General features: G+C 34.9%; 1 protein-coding gene and 1 pseudogene across 2 annotated transcripts in view; one reads left to right on the forward strand and one right to left on the reverse strand.

Annotated features, from left to right (window-relative positions):
• The window catches only part of LOC100929397 (phosphatidylinositol 3,4,5-trisphosphate 3-phosphatase TPTE2-like), a 74,374-nt gene that overhangs the window by 55,496 nt on the left and 1,188 nt on the right, over positions 1-17,690 (forward strand). For both annotated transcript variants that reach the window (XM_031961971.1, XM_031961972.1), the window contains exons 17-19: positions 5,217-5,314; positions 16,557-16,652; positions 17,545-17,615. In XM_031961971.1, the coding sequence (XP_031817831.1) occupies positions 5,217-5,314; positions 16,557-16,652; positions 17,545-17,615 (265 nt within the window). The remainder of the gene's footprint in view (positions 1-5,216; positions 5,315-16,556; positions 16,653-17,544; positions 17,616-17,690) is intronic.
• On the reverse strand, positions 13,448-14,150 carry LOC111719840 (annotated as a pseudogene).

The raw sequence follows: 17,690 nt of genomic DNA on the forward strand, positions 1-17,690 counted from the left end.
ATAGCACAATAGTATTCCATCATAATCACATATACTTAATCACATCAGCCATTCCCCAATTGATGGGTATCCCCTCAATTTCCAATTCTTTGTCCTCAGAAAAGAACTGCTATAAGTATTTTTGGTACATGTAGGTCCATTTGCTTTTTGTTTAATCTCTCTGGAGATACTCTGCTTTTGAGTGTATAACATTAACTCATTAGACATCCAAATAAGATTCCTTATATTTTTTGGTCAGACTGCTGCTCTTTTCTTGCTAAACTTCAGCTATAAATTACTCTTACCATCCACCTTCTCCACTTCTACCCATGAGCGGTTGAATGAAAGTGTAGGAAGTCCAGTCATACTGATTGGGTATGTTACAAATTCATGTTATCTAAATTCGCCTAGACTCTTACGTGGCAAGGAAGTAACTGATTTTCTATATGATTCTTTCCAAAAACTATTCCAAACATTTTCTTTCCTCCTCAAGTCTCCCATACTTCCTCCCTTATCCTTTTTTTCAGCTGAGGAAATTGTCTCTTAATTACTAAAAATTTGAAATTATTTGACAAAAACTCTCTTGCCTCCCATACTTTTCATCTCAAAACAATTTGACATCCTTTGTCTTCTGTTTTCCTTTCCTCCAATCTCTGACAATGAACTATATCCCTCCTTCCTTTATCAGCCAAACTTCTTGTAAAAAATCATCTACATTCAGTACTCACACCCTCAACCTGTACAACCTCATTAGAAAACTGAAACTTCTCTCCAAAATTATGAGAAATATTCTAATTGCCATTCTGATAGTCTTAGTACTCATTCTTCTCAAACCTATTTCATGTAATAGTCTTTCCTCTCTGGATTATTAGGACACAATTCAGTTCTAATTCACCTTCTAGCTGTCTGACTTTTCCTTCCCAAACTCATTTGCTAAGTAACCTTTTAACTATGATAATTCCCCAAAGTAGTATCCCAGACCCTCTTCTCCCTCTTTATTTTCTCTCTTGGTGTTACTTATTGGATCCTTTGATTTTAATTATCTTCTCTATACAGATAACTCACAGATATATACATACACACATATGTTTTATACATACATACATATATATATATATATATATATATATATATATATATATAGAGAGAGAGAGAGAGAGAGAGAGAGAGAGAGACAGAGAGACAGAGAGAGACAGAGAGAGACAGAGAAAGATGACCCCAAACTATCTTTTCAACCCAATTGAAAAATCTCTGGATCCTGAATCCAAGAGCATTAGGAATAGCAGCATTCCCCAAATCATCAGAACAGCTTCCAACCTAGCCCAGCCCCTACAGCCATAATAGGAAAGGATGAAAGGGTGGTGTATCACGGTAGAAAAGGGGACTACCTTTCTCATCACCACCAGGGACAACTGCTAAACAACTGTTACCAACAGACAAATGAACACAAAAATCCTGGAAGTAGTGAAATCTTACAGACCATCACTGCTGCTCAACCCTCATAACCATTATCTAAGAAAGCAACTTCTTTCAGCTGAGGAAATTGCCTCAATTACTAAAAATTTGAGATTAATTGACAAGAACTCTCTTGCCTCCCATCCTCTTCATCTCAAAACAATTTGACATCCTTTTGTCAAAGGAGAAGACAGGATCATCCCACTCATTGACTTTCCCACCTTTGCATTGGCTATCCCACCTTCATACCAAAGCTTAAGCATTATTTTTTACATGACGCCTTTCTTGATCTGTTCAATTGCAAGTTCCCTCCCTCCCAAACTACCTTGTACTTGTTTGAATATATCTGTATTTTAATTTATATTTATATTTGCTTATATTCTTTATGTGCTTCTTATCTTCATTAAAATATAAATTTGAAAGTAGGGATTGTTTTATTCTTTGTACCTATATTCCTTGTCCAAAACATAATTCCTGGCACATAGTAGGCACTCAATATAATCTAATTGATTAACGGATTTCCCCTCAGTTTTTCTTAAATGTTTATATAAATGTATGTATGTGCATATTGTCTTCTTCTTTAGAATAAGTCTCTTGAAATACAGTTAGCAATAGTAGTTGTAAAAAGAATTTTGAAGAAACTTTCTCTGATAAAGACTCATTTATCAAAAATAGAGGGAACTGAGTCAAATAAAACATTAAGAGCCATGCCCCAATTGATAAATGATCAAAAGATATGCTCTATGCCCAAAGAGCTATAAATTCATGCATAAACTTTTATCTAATAATACCACTACTAGGCATGAATACCGAAAGAAATTTAAAATAAAATGAAAAGGATTTATATGTACACAAATATTTATAGCAACTCTCTTCTCAAGGCAAAAAAAAAAAAAAAAAAAAAAAAAAAAAAGAAATTGTGGGAATGCCCATCAATTGGGGAATGGCTGACTAAATTGTATTTAGTGATTATGTGATTATGATGGAAAATTATTGTTCTATGGGAAATGATGGGGAGGATACTCTCAGAAAAAAATCTGGAAAATCTTCTATAAACTCAAAGAGAGCAAAATGTGCTGTATACAAAGTGATAGCAACGTTCTGGGAGGACCAGTTGTAAATGACTTTGCTATTCTCAGCAGTACAATGATCCACGACTACTTTGAAGGACTTATGATGAAAAATCTTATCCATACCTAGAAAAAGAAGTGATTATGCGCTCTCTCTCTCTCTCTGTCTCTCTTTCTCGCTGTCTCTCTCTCTCTCTCTCTCTCTCTTCTTCCCTCCCTCCCTGGCTCCTCTCTCGCTCCTTCCCCTGGCCCCCTTTCATATTTTATCTTTCTAGAGGGTTTTTTGTTGTTGTTGTTATTAGGGTGAGAGATCTGTGGCTTTTTTTTTTCACGTGACTTTTATGGAAATGTTTCACATAACTTTACATGTGGTTTTTTATTGAGGACTGGGGTTGGGGATAAAAGAGGGAATCTGGAGCTCAAAAGTTTAAAAAATAAATGTAAAAAATTGTTTTAAATATAATGGGGGACAATATTAATAAATACATTTAAAAACAAAACAAACAAAAAGAGGTTAGGGACCATCTTCTTTTCTCTTTGTATCTTCAGAGCCTAGTTCTGATTAATATAGTAATTCTTATATATTTTGAATCCTCTTGGATGTTCTGCTGGACACATGACAATGTGCTCTTTTATTTTGTATTCCTTTTCTGTTTTTCTCTTTTTCTTATTCAAATTTTTCAAGTAAAATAAATTTTAAAAAGAAAGCAACAGCAATGTTCTGAGAAGATCAACTGTAAATGATGTTGCTATTCTTGATAGTATAATCATTCATGACTACTGTGAAAGACTTACAATGAAAAATCCTATCTATATCTAGAGAAGGAACTGATGGAGTCTGAATATGGATCAAAGCATTCTCTATTTCTTTCTCTCTCTTTATTTTTGACATAATTTTTCTTGATGGTTTTTATTTTCACTAGGGTAGAAGATCTATGTTTTGTTTCACAATTTGATTTTTATGGAAATGTTTTGCATAACTTCACATGTGCTTTTTTAACTGTGAGTGGCCAAAAGGGAGAGAATATAGAACTCAAAATATTAAAAACAAATATAAAAATAACTTTTATTTTAAATGTAACTGGAAAAAATTAAGCAAAATAAAATGTTTAAAAATTCATTTAGTATTTCCTGAGTATCTTATTACACAAAACTGAGTAAGTATAAGAATTATTTTCAAAGACTTCATGATTCCAGTTAGGGAAACAAGATAAGACACACATGAAGCAGCCCAATCTGTACCTAAATAAGAATCCTCTTATTAAATATTTGCTAGGTAAATGTGTTCCAGGTCCATCCAGGTCATCATCTGAAAATTCTCTGTTCATATACTTTGACCATTTATCAATAGAGGAATGTCTTATATATTCTTATAAAATTGAGTCAATTTTCTATATATTTTAGAAATGAGATCTTTATCAGAAACAGTGAACATAAATATTTTCCCCAGCTTTCTGCTTCCCTTCTAATCTTGGCTGCATTGGTTTAGTTTATGTAAACTCTTTTTAATTTAATATAATCAAAATGATCCATTTTGCATTTCACAATGTTCTTTAGTTCTTCTTTGGCCATAAATTCTTCCCTTTTCCATGGATCTGAGAAGTAGACTATTTCTCAGTCTCCTAATTTACTTATAGTATCCTCCTTTATGTCTAAATCATGAACCCATTTTGATCTTATCGTAATATAGGATGTTAAGATGTTGGTCAATGATTAGTTTCTGCTCTGCCACTTTGCAGTTTTTTCAGCAATTTTTGTAAATAATGAGTTCTTATCTCAGAAGCTAGAGTCTGTTTCTTAGCCAGTACCAAATAGTTTTGATGAACATGTTTTATAATATAGTTTTAAGTCTGGTACAGCTAGGCAACTTTCCTTTGCAATTTTTTCCCACTATTTCCCTTGAAATTCTTTACCTTTTGTTCTTCCAGATGAATTTTGTTTTTATTTTTCTAGTTCTATAAAATAATTTCTTGGTATTTTGATTGGCATGGAACTGAATGAGTCAATTCATTAGGTAGAATTATCATTTTTATTATATTATCTCAGCCCATCCATGAGCATTTGATATTCTTGCAATTTTTTAGATCTAACTTTATTTGTGCAAAAAGTGTTTTGTAATTGTGTTCATATAATTCCTGGCTTTGCCCTGGCAGATAGACTCCCAAATATTTTGTTATCTACAATTATTTTAAATGGGATTAATCTTTTTATTTCTTGCTATTGGGCTTTGTTAGTATCATATAGAAATGCCAATGATTTATATGGGTTTATTATCCTGCAACTTTGCCAAAATTGCTAATTGTTTCCAGTAGTTTTTAGTTGATTCTTTAGAGTCTCTAAATATGCGATCATATCATTTGCAAAGAGTGATAATTTTGTTTCCTCATTATATACTCTAATTCCTTCAATTTCTTTTATTAAGTATCTGAGTCTGAATTTGAATACTGACTTCAGGCCCAGCACTCTCTCCACTGTGTGATCTAACTGTACCTAAAATACATTCTGAAGTGCATCTTACTGATTCTACTTTAATTAACAATGATGGAATAGAGGATCACCAAAATTAGCAAATATTAATACAGTAATGCCTTTTTAAATTCCAAAATTAATTAGCAAGAAGTCTAAGTTTAATTCAACAAATATTATCTTTTTTTTTTTTTTTTTTTTTTTTTTTTACCATTAATTGAACACAACTTTTTTTTTCCTTTTTAGGAATTGGAAAAGGTAATGGAACAGATCTGAAAATAGTAATAATTGTGAATAAAAAAATTGTTCACACTTGTGTGTGTTCATCTTTAAAGAGCTGTCAGGTGGGTTGTTGTTGTTTACAAATAATTTTACTTAAAAACTTAACCATTTTAACAGATACAAAAAAATGAAATAACCAACCAAAACTGGGAATAAAACACTGTATTAATTCATATACATTACTGACTCATTTCTATGGAACAATAATCCATCAATGTGGGCATTTCCTTTACTAGTAAAGGTCATAATCTTCTTATAATACCTTCTCATATGTGCCATTCTTATCTTAAATCCTCTCATCAATCCTCTATTTAATATCCACTCAGTGCACTAGAGGACTCCATTGAGTTGCTTAATATTTCATGTATACCAGTCAGTCAGTGAATAAATATAAGTATCAGCTATGTGTCAGACTTGAGATGCAAAGAAAGGCAAATGACAATCTCTGTTTTATGTCATGGCAAAGAATTAGAAAATGAGTAGATGCCCATCACTTGGGGAATCACTGAATAAGTTATAGCATATGAAAGTAATGGAATATTATTATTCTATAAAAAATGAACAGGCTGATTTTAGAAAGGCCTGGAAAGACTTATATAAACTCATACTAAGCAAAACAAGCAGAACCAAGAAAACATTGTACACAGCAACAGCAAGATTGTGGGATGTTCAACTATGACATATTTGGTTCTTCTCAGTGGTTCAGTAATACAAGGCAATCCTAACAAACTTTCGTGGAGCACACCATCCACATCCAGAGAGAGAACTATGGAGACTGAATATAAATCAACATATATTCTGTTCACCTTTTTTCCTTTTTCTTTTGTTTTTTCTTATCTTGTGGTTTTTCTCTTTTCTTCTGAGTTTTCTTTCCCAACATAATTTATAAGAAAATGTTTTAAAAAATGAATGTACCTATATAACCAAAAAATGTTTTTACATGTAACTGGGGGAAATAATTTTTAAAAAGACAGTCTCTGCCCTCAAAAAGCTCACAATTTATTGGGAGAGACAACATGCAGTTACATATGTCAATTTCATGATGACATGCTTGCCTGGATTCTGGTTAATGGGCGATAAAGGCTGTGTACTTGGTTTTATTTGTGCAAAACCCTTTAAAATTTATATAACCAAAATTATCTTTTTAGGTCTTCTGTACATTCTTATCTCTTTGGTCATGAACATTTTTACCAGTCCATAATTTTTTCCATGCGCCAATAATTTGTTTTATGATATTGCTCTTTATATCTAAATCATGTACCCATTTTGAAGCTAATCTTCATATTTGATGTGAGATGTTAGTCTAGGCCTAGTTTTTTCCCATATTACTTTCCAGTTTTCCAATAGGTTTTATTTTTTTTAAATAGTAAATTCTTGCCCCAGTATTTGGGATCTTTGGGTTTATCAAATACTATGCTACTATGCTCATTTGCTTTTATTTAGTGAATAACCAATGTGTTTTGCTGCACATGTGCAAAAATGTTTGTGGTAACCCTTTTTGCAATGGCAAGAAACTGGAAACTGAATGAATACCCATTAGTTGGAAAATGACTTAATAAGTAATGGTATATGAATATTATGAAATATTATTGTTCTATAAGAAATGACTAGCAGGATGATTTCAGAGAGGCCTGGGGAGACTTATATGAACTGATGCTAAGTGAAACTTAGATAATGCTAAGAGCAAAACCAGGAGATCATCGTACATGGAAACTATTATAGGATGATCAATTCTGATGGACATGGCTTTTTCCAACAATGAGATGATTCAGATCAGTTCCAATAATCTTGTGATGAAAAGAGCCATCTATACCCAAAGAGAAGTCTGTGGGAACTGAGTGTGGATCACAACACAGCATTACCACTCTTTTGTTGTTTGCTTGCATTTTGCTTTCTTTCTCAGTTGTTTTCCTTCTTGATCCAATTTTTCTTGTGCGGCGAAATAACTGTATAAATATGTATACACATATTGGATTTAACATATATTTTAACATATTTAACATGTATTGGATTACCTGACATCTAGGGAAGGGGATGGGGGGGGGGAAGAAGGGGAAAATTTGGAACACAAGATTTTGCAAGAGTCAATGTTGGAAAATTACCCATGTATATGTTCTGTAAATAAAAAACTTTGATTAAAAAAAGTAAATTAAAAAAGCTCAAAAAATATGGTCAATTATGCTTGTATTTTTTCCTAAAAATAAACTAGCTCTGCATTCTTGGCATAAATCCAGTCTTGTGAGAATATATTTTCTTCATGATATGATGTTATAATATTATTCTAGTACTTTATTTAAAATTTTGCATCAATATTCCCTAAGGGAAATATATATACTGTCTTCTTTTTCTGTTTTGACTCTTTATGGTTTAAGTATCAAGACCATATTTATGACATAAAAAGAATTTGTAAGGATGCTTTTACCTTTTTTTCCCCCAAACAGTTTATATAATATTAGTATTAGTTATTCTTTAAATATTTGGTAGAATTTGCTTCTGGTCATGAGATTATTTTTTCTTATGGAGTTCATTTATGGCTTCTTTCTTATGAGATATATGGCTTTCTTCTTCTAAGATAAATCTTTTAAAGTATCATTTCCTATTCTGTTAATCTGGTCAATTTACATTAATCTGGTCAATTTACACTTTTTTATATAGTTGTCCATTTCATTTAGACTGTCAGTTTTATTGACTTATAGTTGGGCAGTATAGTTGAGAAAAATATACTCCTCTCTATTCCTATTTGGTTTTCTCTAGAGGCTGATCATATCTGTTTTTTCTAAAATTCAGCTCCTTAATTTCTTTTTTATTTTATTGTTAGATTTGCTTAATTTTGAGAAGTAAAAGTTGATGTCTCCCACTAGTATAGTTCCACTTTTTCCTCCTCTAACTCATTTTCCTTTAATAATTTATATGCTATGCCATCTGATGCATATATGTTTGATATTTATATCTTTACATACTCATCTTTGAAGACCTCATCTGTCCTTGTGACTGCTGCTATTATTTTTACTATCACCTTACTTTACTATCACCTTAAGTTTAATATGTCTAAAACATATTTATCTAAAAAATTTATCTTGCCCTTCCCTCATCCAAACCAACTCTTCCTTTTCTTCACCAAATTCTCTTTCTGCTACTATTACTGTCCACCCTTCTCTTTTGTTCTCAATTCAAAACTTTGGAACTCATCATTCATTTTTCATTCTTATATTCCATTGTATTGATTGCTCATCAAGTTCTACTGATTTTATCTACAAAGATATCTGTTATATTTCTTCCTGTGTTTCCTTTGTCGTTACTATCAATATTTATTAATTGCTTTATTATGTGCCAGGCACTGTGCTAAGTGCTAGGGATACAAAAAGAGACAAAAGACAGTATTATCTAATGATGGAAACAACATGCAGACATATTTATACAGAGCAAGCTATATACGGGATAAATTGGAGGTATTATTTCCCTCTATTAGAGGGAAAGCACTAAAATTAAGTAAGGTTGGAAAAGGGTTCTAGTAAAAGAAGAGATTTTAGTTAGGACCTGAAACTAAGGAGGTCAGTAGGTAGAGTGGAAGAGAGAGAGTATTCCAGGAATGAGGGATAATTAGAGAAAATGCTAGGATCTGAGAGATGGAGTATATTGTTCATGGAACTGCCAGGAGGCCAGTGTCATTGGATCAGAATATATGGATGTGTGTGTGTGTGTGTGTGTGTGTATAGACAGATATATATGTATATCTATATATAGATAGATATAAATGTCTATACAGAGTAGTGATGTATATGAATATTAGAAAGGTAGGAGGGGGCTAAGTTATAAAGGGCTTTGAATGCCAGAGTATTTTGTATATAATTCTGTAGGCAATAGAGGGCCCCTGGAGGGACATGAATGACATGGTCAAACTTATGCTTTAGAAAAATCATTTTAGGAGTTAAATGAAAGCTGGATTAGAGCAGAGAAAGACTTGAGACAGATCCATCCACCACTAGGCTATTTGCAGTTTTCCAGACCCAAGATGAGAAGGGGCTATTCTAAAGTAGTGGCAGTGCAAAAAGAGAAGGGAGTGCATTCAAGAGATTCTGCAAAAGCGTAATCATCAGCTCTTAGCAACCAATTGGATATGGAGGGGTGGAGAGGAGAGATAGTGACTCCTAGGCTGCCAGCCTCAGGGATTGGGAGGATGGGCTTGCCTTCTACAGTAATAAGTGCTAAGTTTGGGCTAGCTCCCTGGAGGCCTCAGGATCAGCCAGAGTCAGAATAAGTAAAAGTCCTTGGTCTTTAGGGGGAGAAGCAGGCAAACTGCCAGGAGTTTTGCCAAAAATCTCTTCTTGATTCTGGAGTCCAGAATCTCCACCTTTCTCCTCCTTGTCCTGCTGCCAAGTGAGACTGGCTTGTCACACTCCACTCTCTAATCCTTGCCTACAATTATCTTAACATCAAACATTGAGCCAGCATAAGGGCCATTTTTCTAAACATATGCTAATAGAGTCATTGTCTTATATCAAATAGGTAATTAACCTTAAGTGCTTGGTTGTCTGATTCAAGTAAACTTTTTCATAATCCCAGCCCTTTACATCTCCCACTTTCTTTTGTTTTAGAACACAGGTGGTCACACCCTCCCTGACTTCTCAGGGAAGTGAGAACCCCAAAAAGGGGGTGATCATGCCCCCCCTGACTTCTCAGGAAGGGAGGTGAAAGCACTAAAAAGGAGAGAATCAGGCTCTTCCTGATTTCAGAAAGAGAGATGAAAAACCAAAGGGAAGTGGGGAGTCAAGGCAGATATTGTTATCAGGTTTCTGGGCTGAAGGGTCTTATTAGAAACAGGTATGCACAAACAAATCAGCATGGGAGGTAGTACACAAGCACATAGCAATAACGCACAGGCTAGTAGTGATGACTCTTCCCACAGCTGGTGCAGGCTTAATGTGGTGCAACAAATATGAATTGTACATGCAAGTAGTGATATAACAAACAATATGAATCAACATGATGTTGTGAAAGATTTCCAGAAGTCCTAGAAGGAGGGTATGTAAACAACAGTCACACATATGCCTCCTTCAGCAGCCAAGAGATAGTCTAAAACCAATCTATTGTCCATTGCTTCATGTGTCAAGGAATCCAATCTTCCTGGAGATTTTGAAGTGCTGCAACAGTCTCACCATGCCTCAGGGATTCCAATGATTCCTGCTGGTTTTGAAGTCCTGCATCAGTTTCATTAACAATTTTTGATGTCCATGAGTCAATCGCCATAACTGTGGTGGTAGGCACAGTCAGCAATGGAACCACCCATTTAAAGCACTGTCTCCCCTTAAAATGTCATACAATGGTTGCAACTGATAGGTAGTCAAGCCTAGCACTGGATGCATCCATTGGATATCTCCTATCAATTTCTAAAAGTCATTTAAGGTGTTCAACTTCTCTATTCTTAACAAAAGTTTTTGTACTGTAAGCACCTTAGGGTATACTTCATATCCTAAATATTGAAAAGGTGCATGTCTTTGAATTATTTTCTGGAGCTATGTGCAATTTGTAGTTCCTTAGTGTTTCTATGGGGGGGTAAGAGGTAAAAAATTGGAACAAGAGGTTTGGCAATTGTTAATGCTGTAAAGTTACCCATGCATATATCCTGTAAAAAAAAAAAAGGTCTTTTATAGACATGCTTCTAACATTTGCTCCTCAGGTGCACATCCTAATATATCATCCATGTAATGTAATAACATTACTTTTGGAAATGCTTTTCTTACTGGAGTAAGAGCAGCAGCAACATACATTTGACACATAGTAGAGCTGTTTCTCATTCCCTATGACAACACTGTCCATTCATATCTTTTATAAAACTCAGCTAAGTTAACGCTGGGCACTGAAAAGGCATATCTTTTCATATCCTCCTTATCTAGAGTGATAGAATAGTAATAATCCTTAATGTCTATAACCCAAAGAGGCCATTCTCTAGGCTACTGAGTAAGAGATGGAAGTTCAGGGTGAAGAGTTCCCATAGTTCCATCTGTTCATTTACTTTTCTTAAATCAGTCAATATCCTCCATTTTCCAGATTTCTTTTTTACAACAAATATAGGGGAATTCCAAGGATTTAGAGAAGGTTGTAAGTGTAGGTGGAGTTGAAGCTGGACTGTGAGAGTGAGAATCAGTATGCCCTTCAAGTTCACTTAACTCCTCATGCTCTTCAGCAGTATTTCCATTAATCTCTCCTTTCTCTTCTGCTCTCTCTTCACACTTCCTTATGTGGCTGTTCTTAAAACTTTTCTTTTTTCTATAACTTGCGGTATTCTTTAAGCCAATTGTATTAAGTTGTACATATAGGATGTTTCCTTAGAAATTGAATCAGGACCTTTATCATTATAATATTCACATAGTTGATCTCCTACTAGTTTCCAATTATCTGCCTTTATTTCTTCTTTCTTGAAGAACCAAGGTGATGTGCATTCTAATGTATTCTTGAGTCCATCAATTTGCTCCCAAGTTACAATCAAACCCTGTCTCTTTATCAGTCTAAGTATGGTTCCTGTAGATCTCCCTCTGGGTAGGGGAGAATCTTTTCCTAATATCTGCCCCATTTCAGATAGAAAATGAGAGTTACTAGTTTAGCTCTTAATAAAGTAAGTTCCCTGTTTGTCTATTAAAATACTCACCCTATTTCTTGGTCACTGGGACTTCTTCAGTGAAATTAGGGTGCATAGTCCACCTTGGGCATCAAAATATTAAGTCCAAGCTAGCTCCCTGGAGGCCTCAGGATCAGCCAGAGTCAGGATAAGCAAAAGTCCTTGGTCTTTAGGGGGAGGAGTGAAAGAAGCAGGCACACTGCCAGGAGTTTTGCCAACTTCTCGATTTTGGAGCCCAGAATCTCCATCTTTCTCCTCCTTGTTCTGCAGCCAAATGAGTCTCTGATGTTAATCATTTCAACTAGTTTTTAAGTTGATTCTTTAGGATTTTCTAAGTATACCATCATCTGTAAAGAATGATAATTGTGTTTCCTCATTGCCCACTCTAATTTCCTCAATATTTCTTATTGTTATAGCTAGCATTTCCACTACAATATTGAATAATGGTGATAATGGGAATTCTTGTTTTACTCCAGATCTTACTGGGAAGATTCATAGTTTATAAGTTATAAGAAACATCTTCCCACATGTGAATATAAAAAATTTAACTTTATTGAACCCCTTATGATTTCTCCTTCCTATCTTCCCTTTTAATGTTTTTTTTTTGAATCTTGTATTTGAAGTCAAATTTTTTATTCAGCTTTGATCTTTTCACTAGAAAATGCTTGTGAGCTCTCTATTTCATTAAATATTTGTATTTTCCCCTGAAGAATTACTCAGTTTTGCTGGTAGTTAATTCTTGGTTGTAATCCTAGCTCCTTTGACTTCCAGAATATCATAATTTCAAGCCTTCAGATTTTTTTTTTAATTTGGAAACCGCTAAATCTTTTGTGACCCTTACTATGACTCCATAGATTTTGAATTGTTTCTCTTTGGCTGCTTGCAATATTTTTTCCTTAAGTTGGAAGCTCTGGAAGTTAGCTCTAATGTTCCTATGAGTTTTCATATGGAAATTTCTTTCAAGACATGAGCAATGTATTCTTTCCATTTCTATTTTAACCTCTGATTCTAGGATCTCAAAGCAATTTTCCTTAACAATTTCTTGAAATTTCTTGTTGTTTTAAGTCCTTTTAAAAAATCGTGACATTCAGCTTCAATACTTCTTAAATTATCTCTCCTCAATCTGTTTTTACAGATCAGTTGTTTTTTCAATAAGCTTTTTCACATTTTCTCCTATTTTTTCATTCTTTTGATTTTGTTTTATCGTTTCTTAATGTCTCATGGAATCATTAGCTTCTACCTGACCAATTTTAATTTTAAAAGAATTTTTTTCAGTGAGCTTTTATGCCTCTTTTCCCATTTGGCCAATTCTGTTTGTTGTTGTTTTCTTCTTCAGTATTTTTTGTGCCTCTTACCCCCATCACCACCTCTTAGGACAAGTTTAATAGAGTTATCAAACATCTGATAGGCTCATGTCCAAAGGATTGTCTAAGGTACAAACAATGTTAATATAAGCTTTGGTCATTGAGAGTGAGAAAGAGAGACCCAAAAGGCCTAAAGCAGGCTCAGCCATCTGGCTGCTGCTCTGAGGGAGGAAGGAATGATGTTAAATGATCAGAATCCATAGGGAGAGGACATGCCCATCTACCCTACACTGTTTGGGCTCCCTCTACAAAGGCCTTTCAGTAGAAAGTTTGAGGATGATTAAGCATATTTGTTCTTGACCTGTGGACAGCAGCTAAATAAGTCCACAAGCCCCCTGTGGGAGTTAAAGGGGCAGGACGTTCCTTCTTACAGAGAACAACTCAGTGCTTCTCGGAAAAGCATTCCTTACTGAACACTTGATGATGTTACTCCCAGGTATCCAGCTAGCAGGACCCATTTCCACATGCTTGTGTGTGAACTGGAAGGCCTGGATGAGCTGCAGAGTTTCATTTACAGAGCAGCCCACAGGAAGGTCATTGATGGTGATCTGGGGAAGGATCCCTTTCTCATCATTGAAAAGAACTCTGAATGAAATTCCTTCCTCTGCCTTTAAGACACCATAATCTTGAGTAATGGTATTTGGACTCAAAGACCAATGGGATATTCACGCTATCCCAGTCTACTATTCTTCTCGATCATGTTGACTCAGACAAGGTGATAGAAAAGTGACATCAATGAAGCACCAATCACTTGGCAGTTAAGTTTCTTAAATTTTTCAGCTTGATCACTAAATGCAATAATCTGACCATTACTTCGTAGTCAGAAAGGCTAATGTCTTTGAATTGCTAATCCATCATAACAGCTATACCTCTGAAATTGGGGACTGAGTACCCAGTCTTGACATTTCCCACTGGCATGTTGATAGACCAACTGGGCTTCACAGACAACTTCAGAAGAAAGAGAAAGGTGACTATATAAGGAGAGACTGTAGAATGTCTTTTGTGCCTCTTTTACTAAGGCATTGAGTTTCTCCTAATTTTCTTAGTTTTCTTTTCTTTTCCCAATCTTCTCCCCCTTCTTATTTGAGTTTTTAAATTTGTTTTTAACTCTTAACAGGAATTCTTGTTGGGCTTGTGTCAAATTCAGTTTTCTTTGAGGCTTTGTAGCTGTTTTGACAGCATTGTCTTCTGAGTTTGTGTCTTTATCTTCCTTGTCACCATGGAAACTTTTTTGGTCAAATTTTCTTTTGCTCATTTTACAGCCTATTTCTTAACTTTTTACTTCCTATTATTGTTAGACATTGTTCCTAGGGTAGAGAGAGTATTGTCTCAATTTTTTCATGTTACTGTTTTCAGAGCTAGTTCTGCAAGATTATGCTTCCAAGATGGTATTACATTAGGAGAGGTGTAATGTCTTTTCTGGAGGGCCTCAGGATCAGTCAGAGTCAGGATCAGTCAAAGTCCTTGGCCTTTAGAAAGAGAAATGAAGGAGGCAGGCAAACTGCCACTGTGGCTCATCAAAGATGGAGCTTGGACTCTGGAGTCTGGAGCCTGAAGTGTTCTCTGCTGAGCATGCTGTAGCAGAGAGAGTCTGTCTCGCTCCCTCAGCCCTCCAATCCTTCCCTAGGATGACCTCACCACAACACATTCAGCACAGCAGGTGCCAATGGTGAGGAGAGCCATCACATCACCATATCCTCTAAGTATATGTTTATAGAACCATTATATCGCATGGAGTAGGTACTTAATCTTAAGTATTCTGCTGTTCTGGATTCAAGTACACCTTTTCAGAGTTCCAACCCTCTATACAGAGGTGTAGTCACTTCTTTTTTTTTTTTAATTAAGGCTTTTTATTTTCAAAATATATGCATGGATAATTTTTCAACATTGACCCTTGCAAAATCTTGTGTTCCAATTCCCCCTTCTTCTCTTCCCCTAGATGGCAAGTAATCCAATATATGTTAAACATGGTAAAATATATGTTGAATCCAATATATGCATATGTGTTTATATAATTACCTTGCTGCACAAGAAAAAACAATTCAAAAAGGAAAAAATGAGAAAGAAAATAAAATGCAAGCAAACAACAAAAGAAAATGCTATGTTGTGAAACACATTCAGTTCCCACAGTCCTCTCTCTGGGTGTAGATGGCTCTCCTCATTACAAGACCATTGGAACTGCTCTGAAAAGAACTATGTCCATCCAAATTGATCATTTTGATAATCTTGTTGCCATGTACAATGATCTCCTGGTTCTGCTCATTTCATTCAGCATCAGTTCATGTAATTCTCTCCAGGCTTCTCTGAAATCATCCTGATGGTCATTTCTTACAGAACAATAATATTTCATAACATTCATATACCATAACTTACTCAGCCATTCTACAACTCAGTTTTCAGTTTCTAGCCACTACAAAGAGGGCTGCCACAAACATTTTGGCACATACAGGTCCCTTTCCCTTCTTTACGATCTCTTTGGGGTATAAGCTCAGTAGAAACACTGCTGGATCAAAAGATATGCACAGTTTAATAACCCTTTGGCATAGTTCCAAATTGTTCTCCAGAATAGTTGGATTCATTCACAATTCCACCAACCATGCATCAGTGACCCAGTTTTCCCACATTCCCTCCAACATTCATCATTATCTTTTCCTGCCATCTTAGCCAATCTGAGAGGTATGTAATGGTACCTCAGAGAAGTCTTAATTTGCATTTCTCTGAACAGTAGGGTCACTTCTCTTCTGGCCCGTGCTCTGGTCTTTATTCAGGAAGGGACTTTGTTCCCCTGTAGCCACAGGTGGTATTACTCCTCCTGGCTTTGGAACTGTGATTTGAGACCCTGCTCTCCCACAAGAGCTGTTGTTCCTTTCAGCCTTGGAACTGAGACCAAAGCCCCTACTCCTCTCTAGTCGCAAGAACTAGTGCTCCTCTTTACCTTGGGACTGAAACCTAGAACTGAATATGAGTAATGTAACAGGGTCCTGAACCCAGAACCAGCAAATGATCCCCTGTAATTTCTTCTGACCAACTCTCCAATTCTCTTATCATTTGTGGACTGAGAGCAGCCAAAGTTACTTCCAAGGCTTGCTATTGGCATTAATCTTTTTCTGCTGACCTCCTATGTTGTCTTGGGCTGGAATATTGTTTCACCCCAACCTTTTGTTGATTCTGCTATTCCAGAATTCTATTTGAAGCATTACTTTCAAGTTGTTTGCTTGGGAATTTAGGAAAGTTCTGGTGAATTGCTGCCTCCATGATATCATCTTGGCTCCACCCTTTGTACCTTGATTATTAATGCTTCTAAGTTGCATTTTTCAATCACAGATATTGCATGATGTTGAAAATAATTTGATAAATATCAAGCTAAAAACCTGTCCAGACCTCAGTGGTGATGTGAAAATTAAGTTTTTCTCCAGTTCCGTAAGTACAACAAAAAGCAACCAATGTAATTCTTAGCTTTTAAGTATTCTCTAGCAATTTCTCAGTGGAGAACTAGCCAATCTTTAATTTTCAGTGGAAGTAGGAAATGAAGATTCTCCAGATCCACAAGCTATGGAAGTCCTAAATTCCAATTTTTCCAAATCAATCCTGAGCTACCAAAATTTTCACTAGAACTGTTAACCAATAACAGTTTGTTATTAGCTAAATTGACTGATACAGATTTTACCTCCAGTCAATTTCAACTATTCCTCCACTGGAAAATCAGCACTAACATGGTAAAAGACAAGAGAGCCAGTTAAGGATGATTTTATGGAGTAGATCATCCTCTTCTGGCCCCATGCAACTGAGTAACCTGAAATTATACTCTCAATCACTATATTTGAATAATGGAAAGAACACTGGCCGAAACATAGGAAACCTGGCTGTTAGTCCTGATTCCATAACTTATTAGTAATATAATCATAGACATTTAATATATGTGGACCTCAATTGTCTAATAAAATTTTGCAAACTATATGTATATACATACATATATATATATATATATATATATATATATATATATATGAAAATCTCTTAACCTCACAAGGTTAAAATCAAAGGATCAAAAGCATTTTGAAAATATTAAATGATTAAAATTATTAGTTGTCTAATCATAATAGCTTATTATAGAAAAATATATTTTTGAGTAAGATATGAAGTCTTTTATACATTCTGTCTAAAAGCGTCTAAACTAATTTAAACTAATATAAATGACCGATATTTAACTGAAGGGTGGGGGATGAGATTTCAGTCTTTTTAGAATTGCTTGGAATCAATATTGCTAAGAAAAAATATCCCTTTTAACACAGATATATTTTATGTATTTTAGGCCCTTCCTAAACTATATGAGAAGTGTCCATTTTTCTTTTGCTTCAATACAGCATTTATAGAAAATAACAGGTATGATGTATGACCTAATTAAAAAATTAAATTCACCCTAATGAAAAACTAGGGTGTGTGTGTGTGTGTGTGTGT

This window comes from Sarcophilus harrisii, chromosome 3 (genome assembly GCF_902635505.1).
Source record: "Sarcophilus harrisii chromosome 3, mSarHar1.11, whole genome shotgun sequence".
Taxonomy (NCBI): Eukaryota; Metazoa; Chordata; class Mammalia; order Dasyuromorphia; family Dasyuridae; genus Sarcophilus; species Sarcophilus harrisii.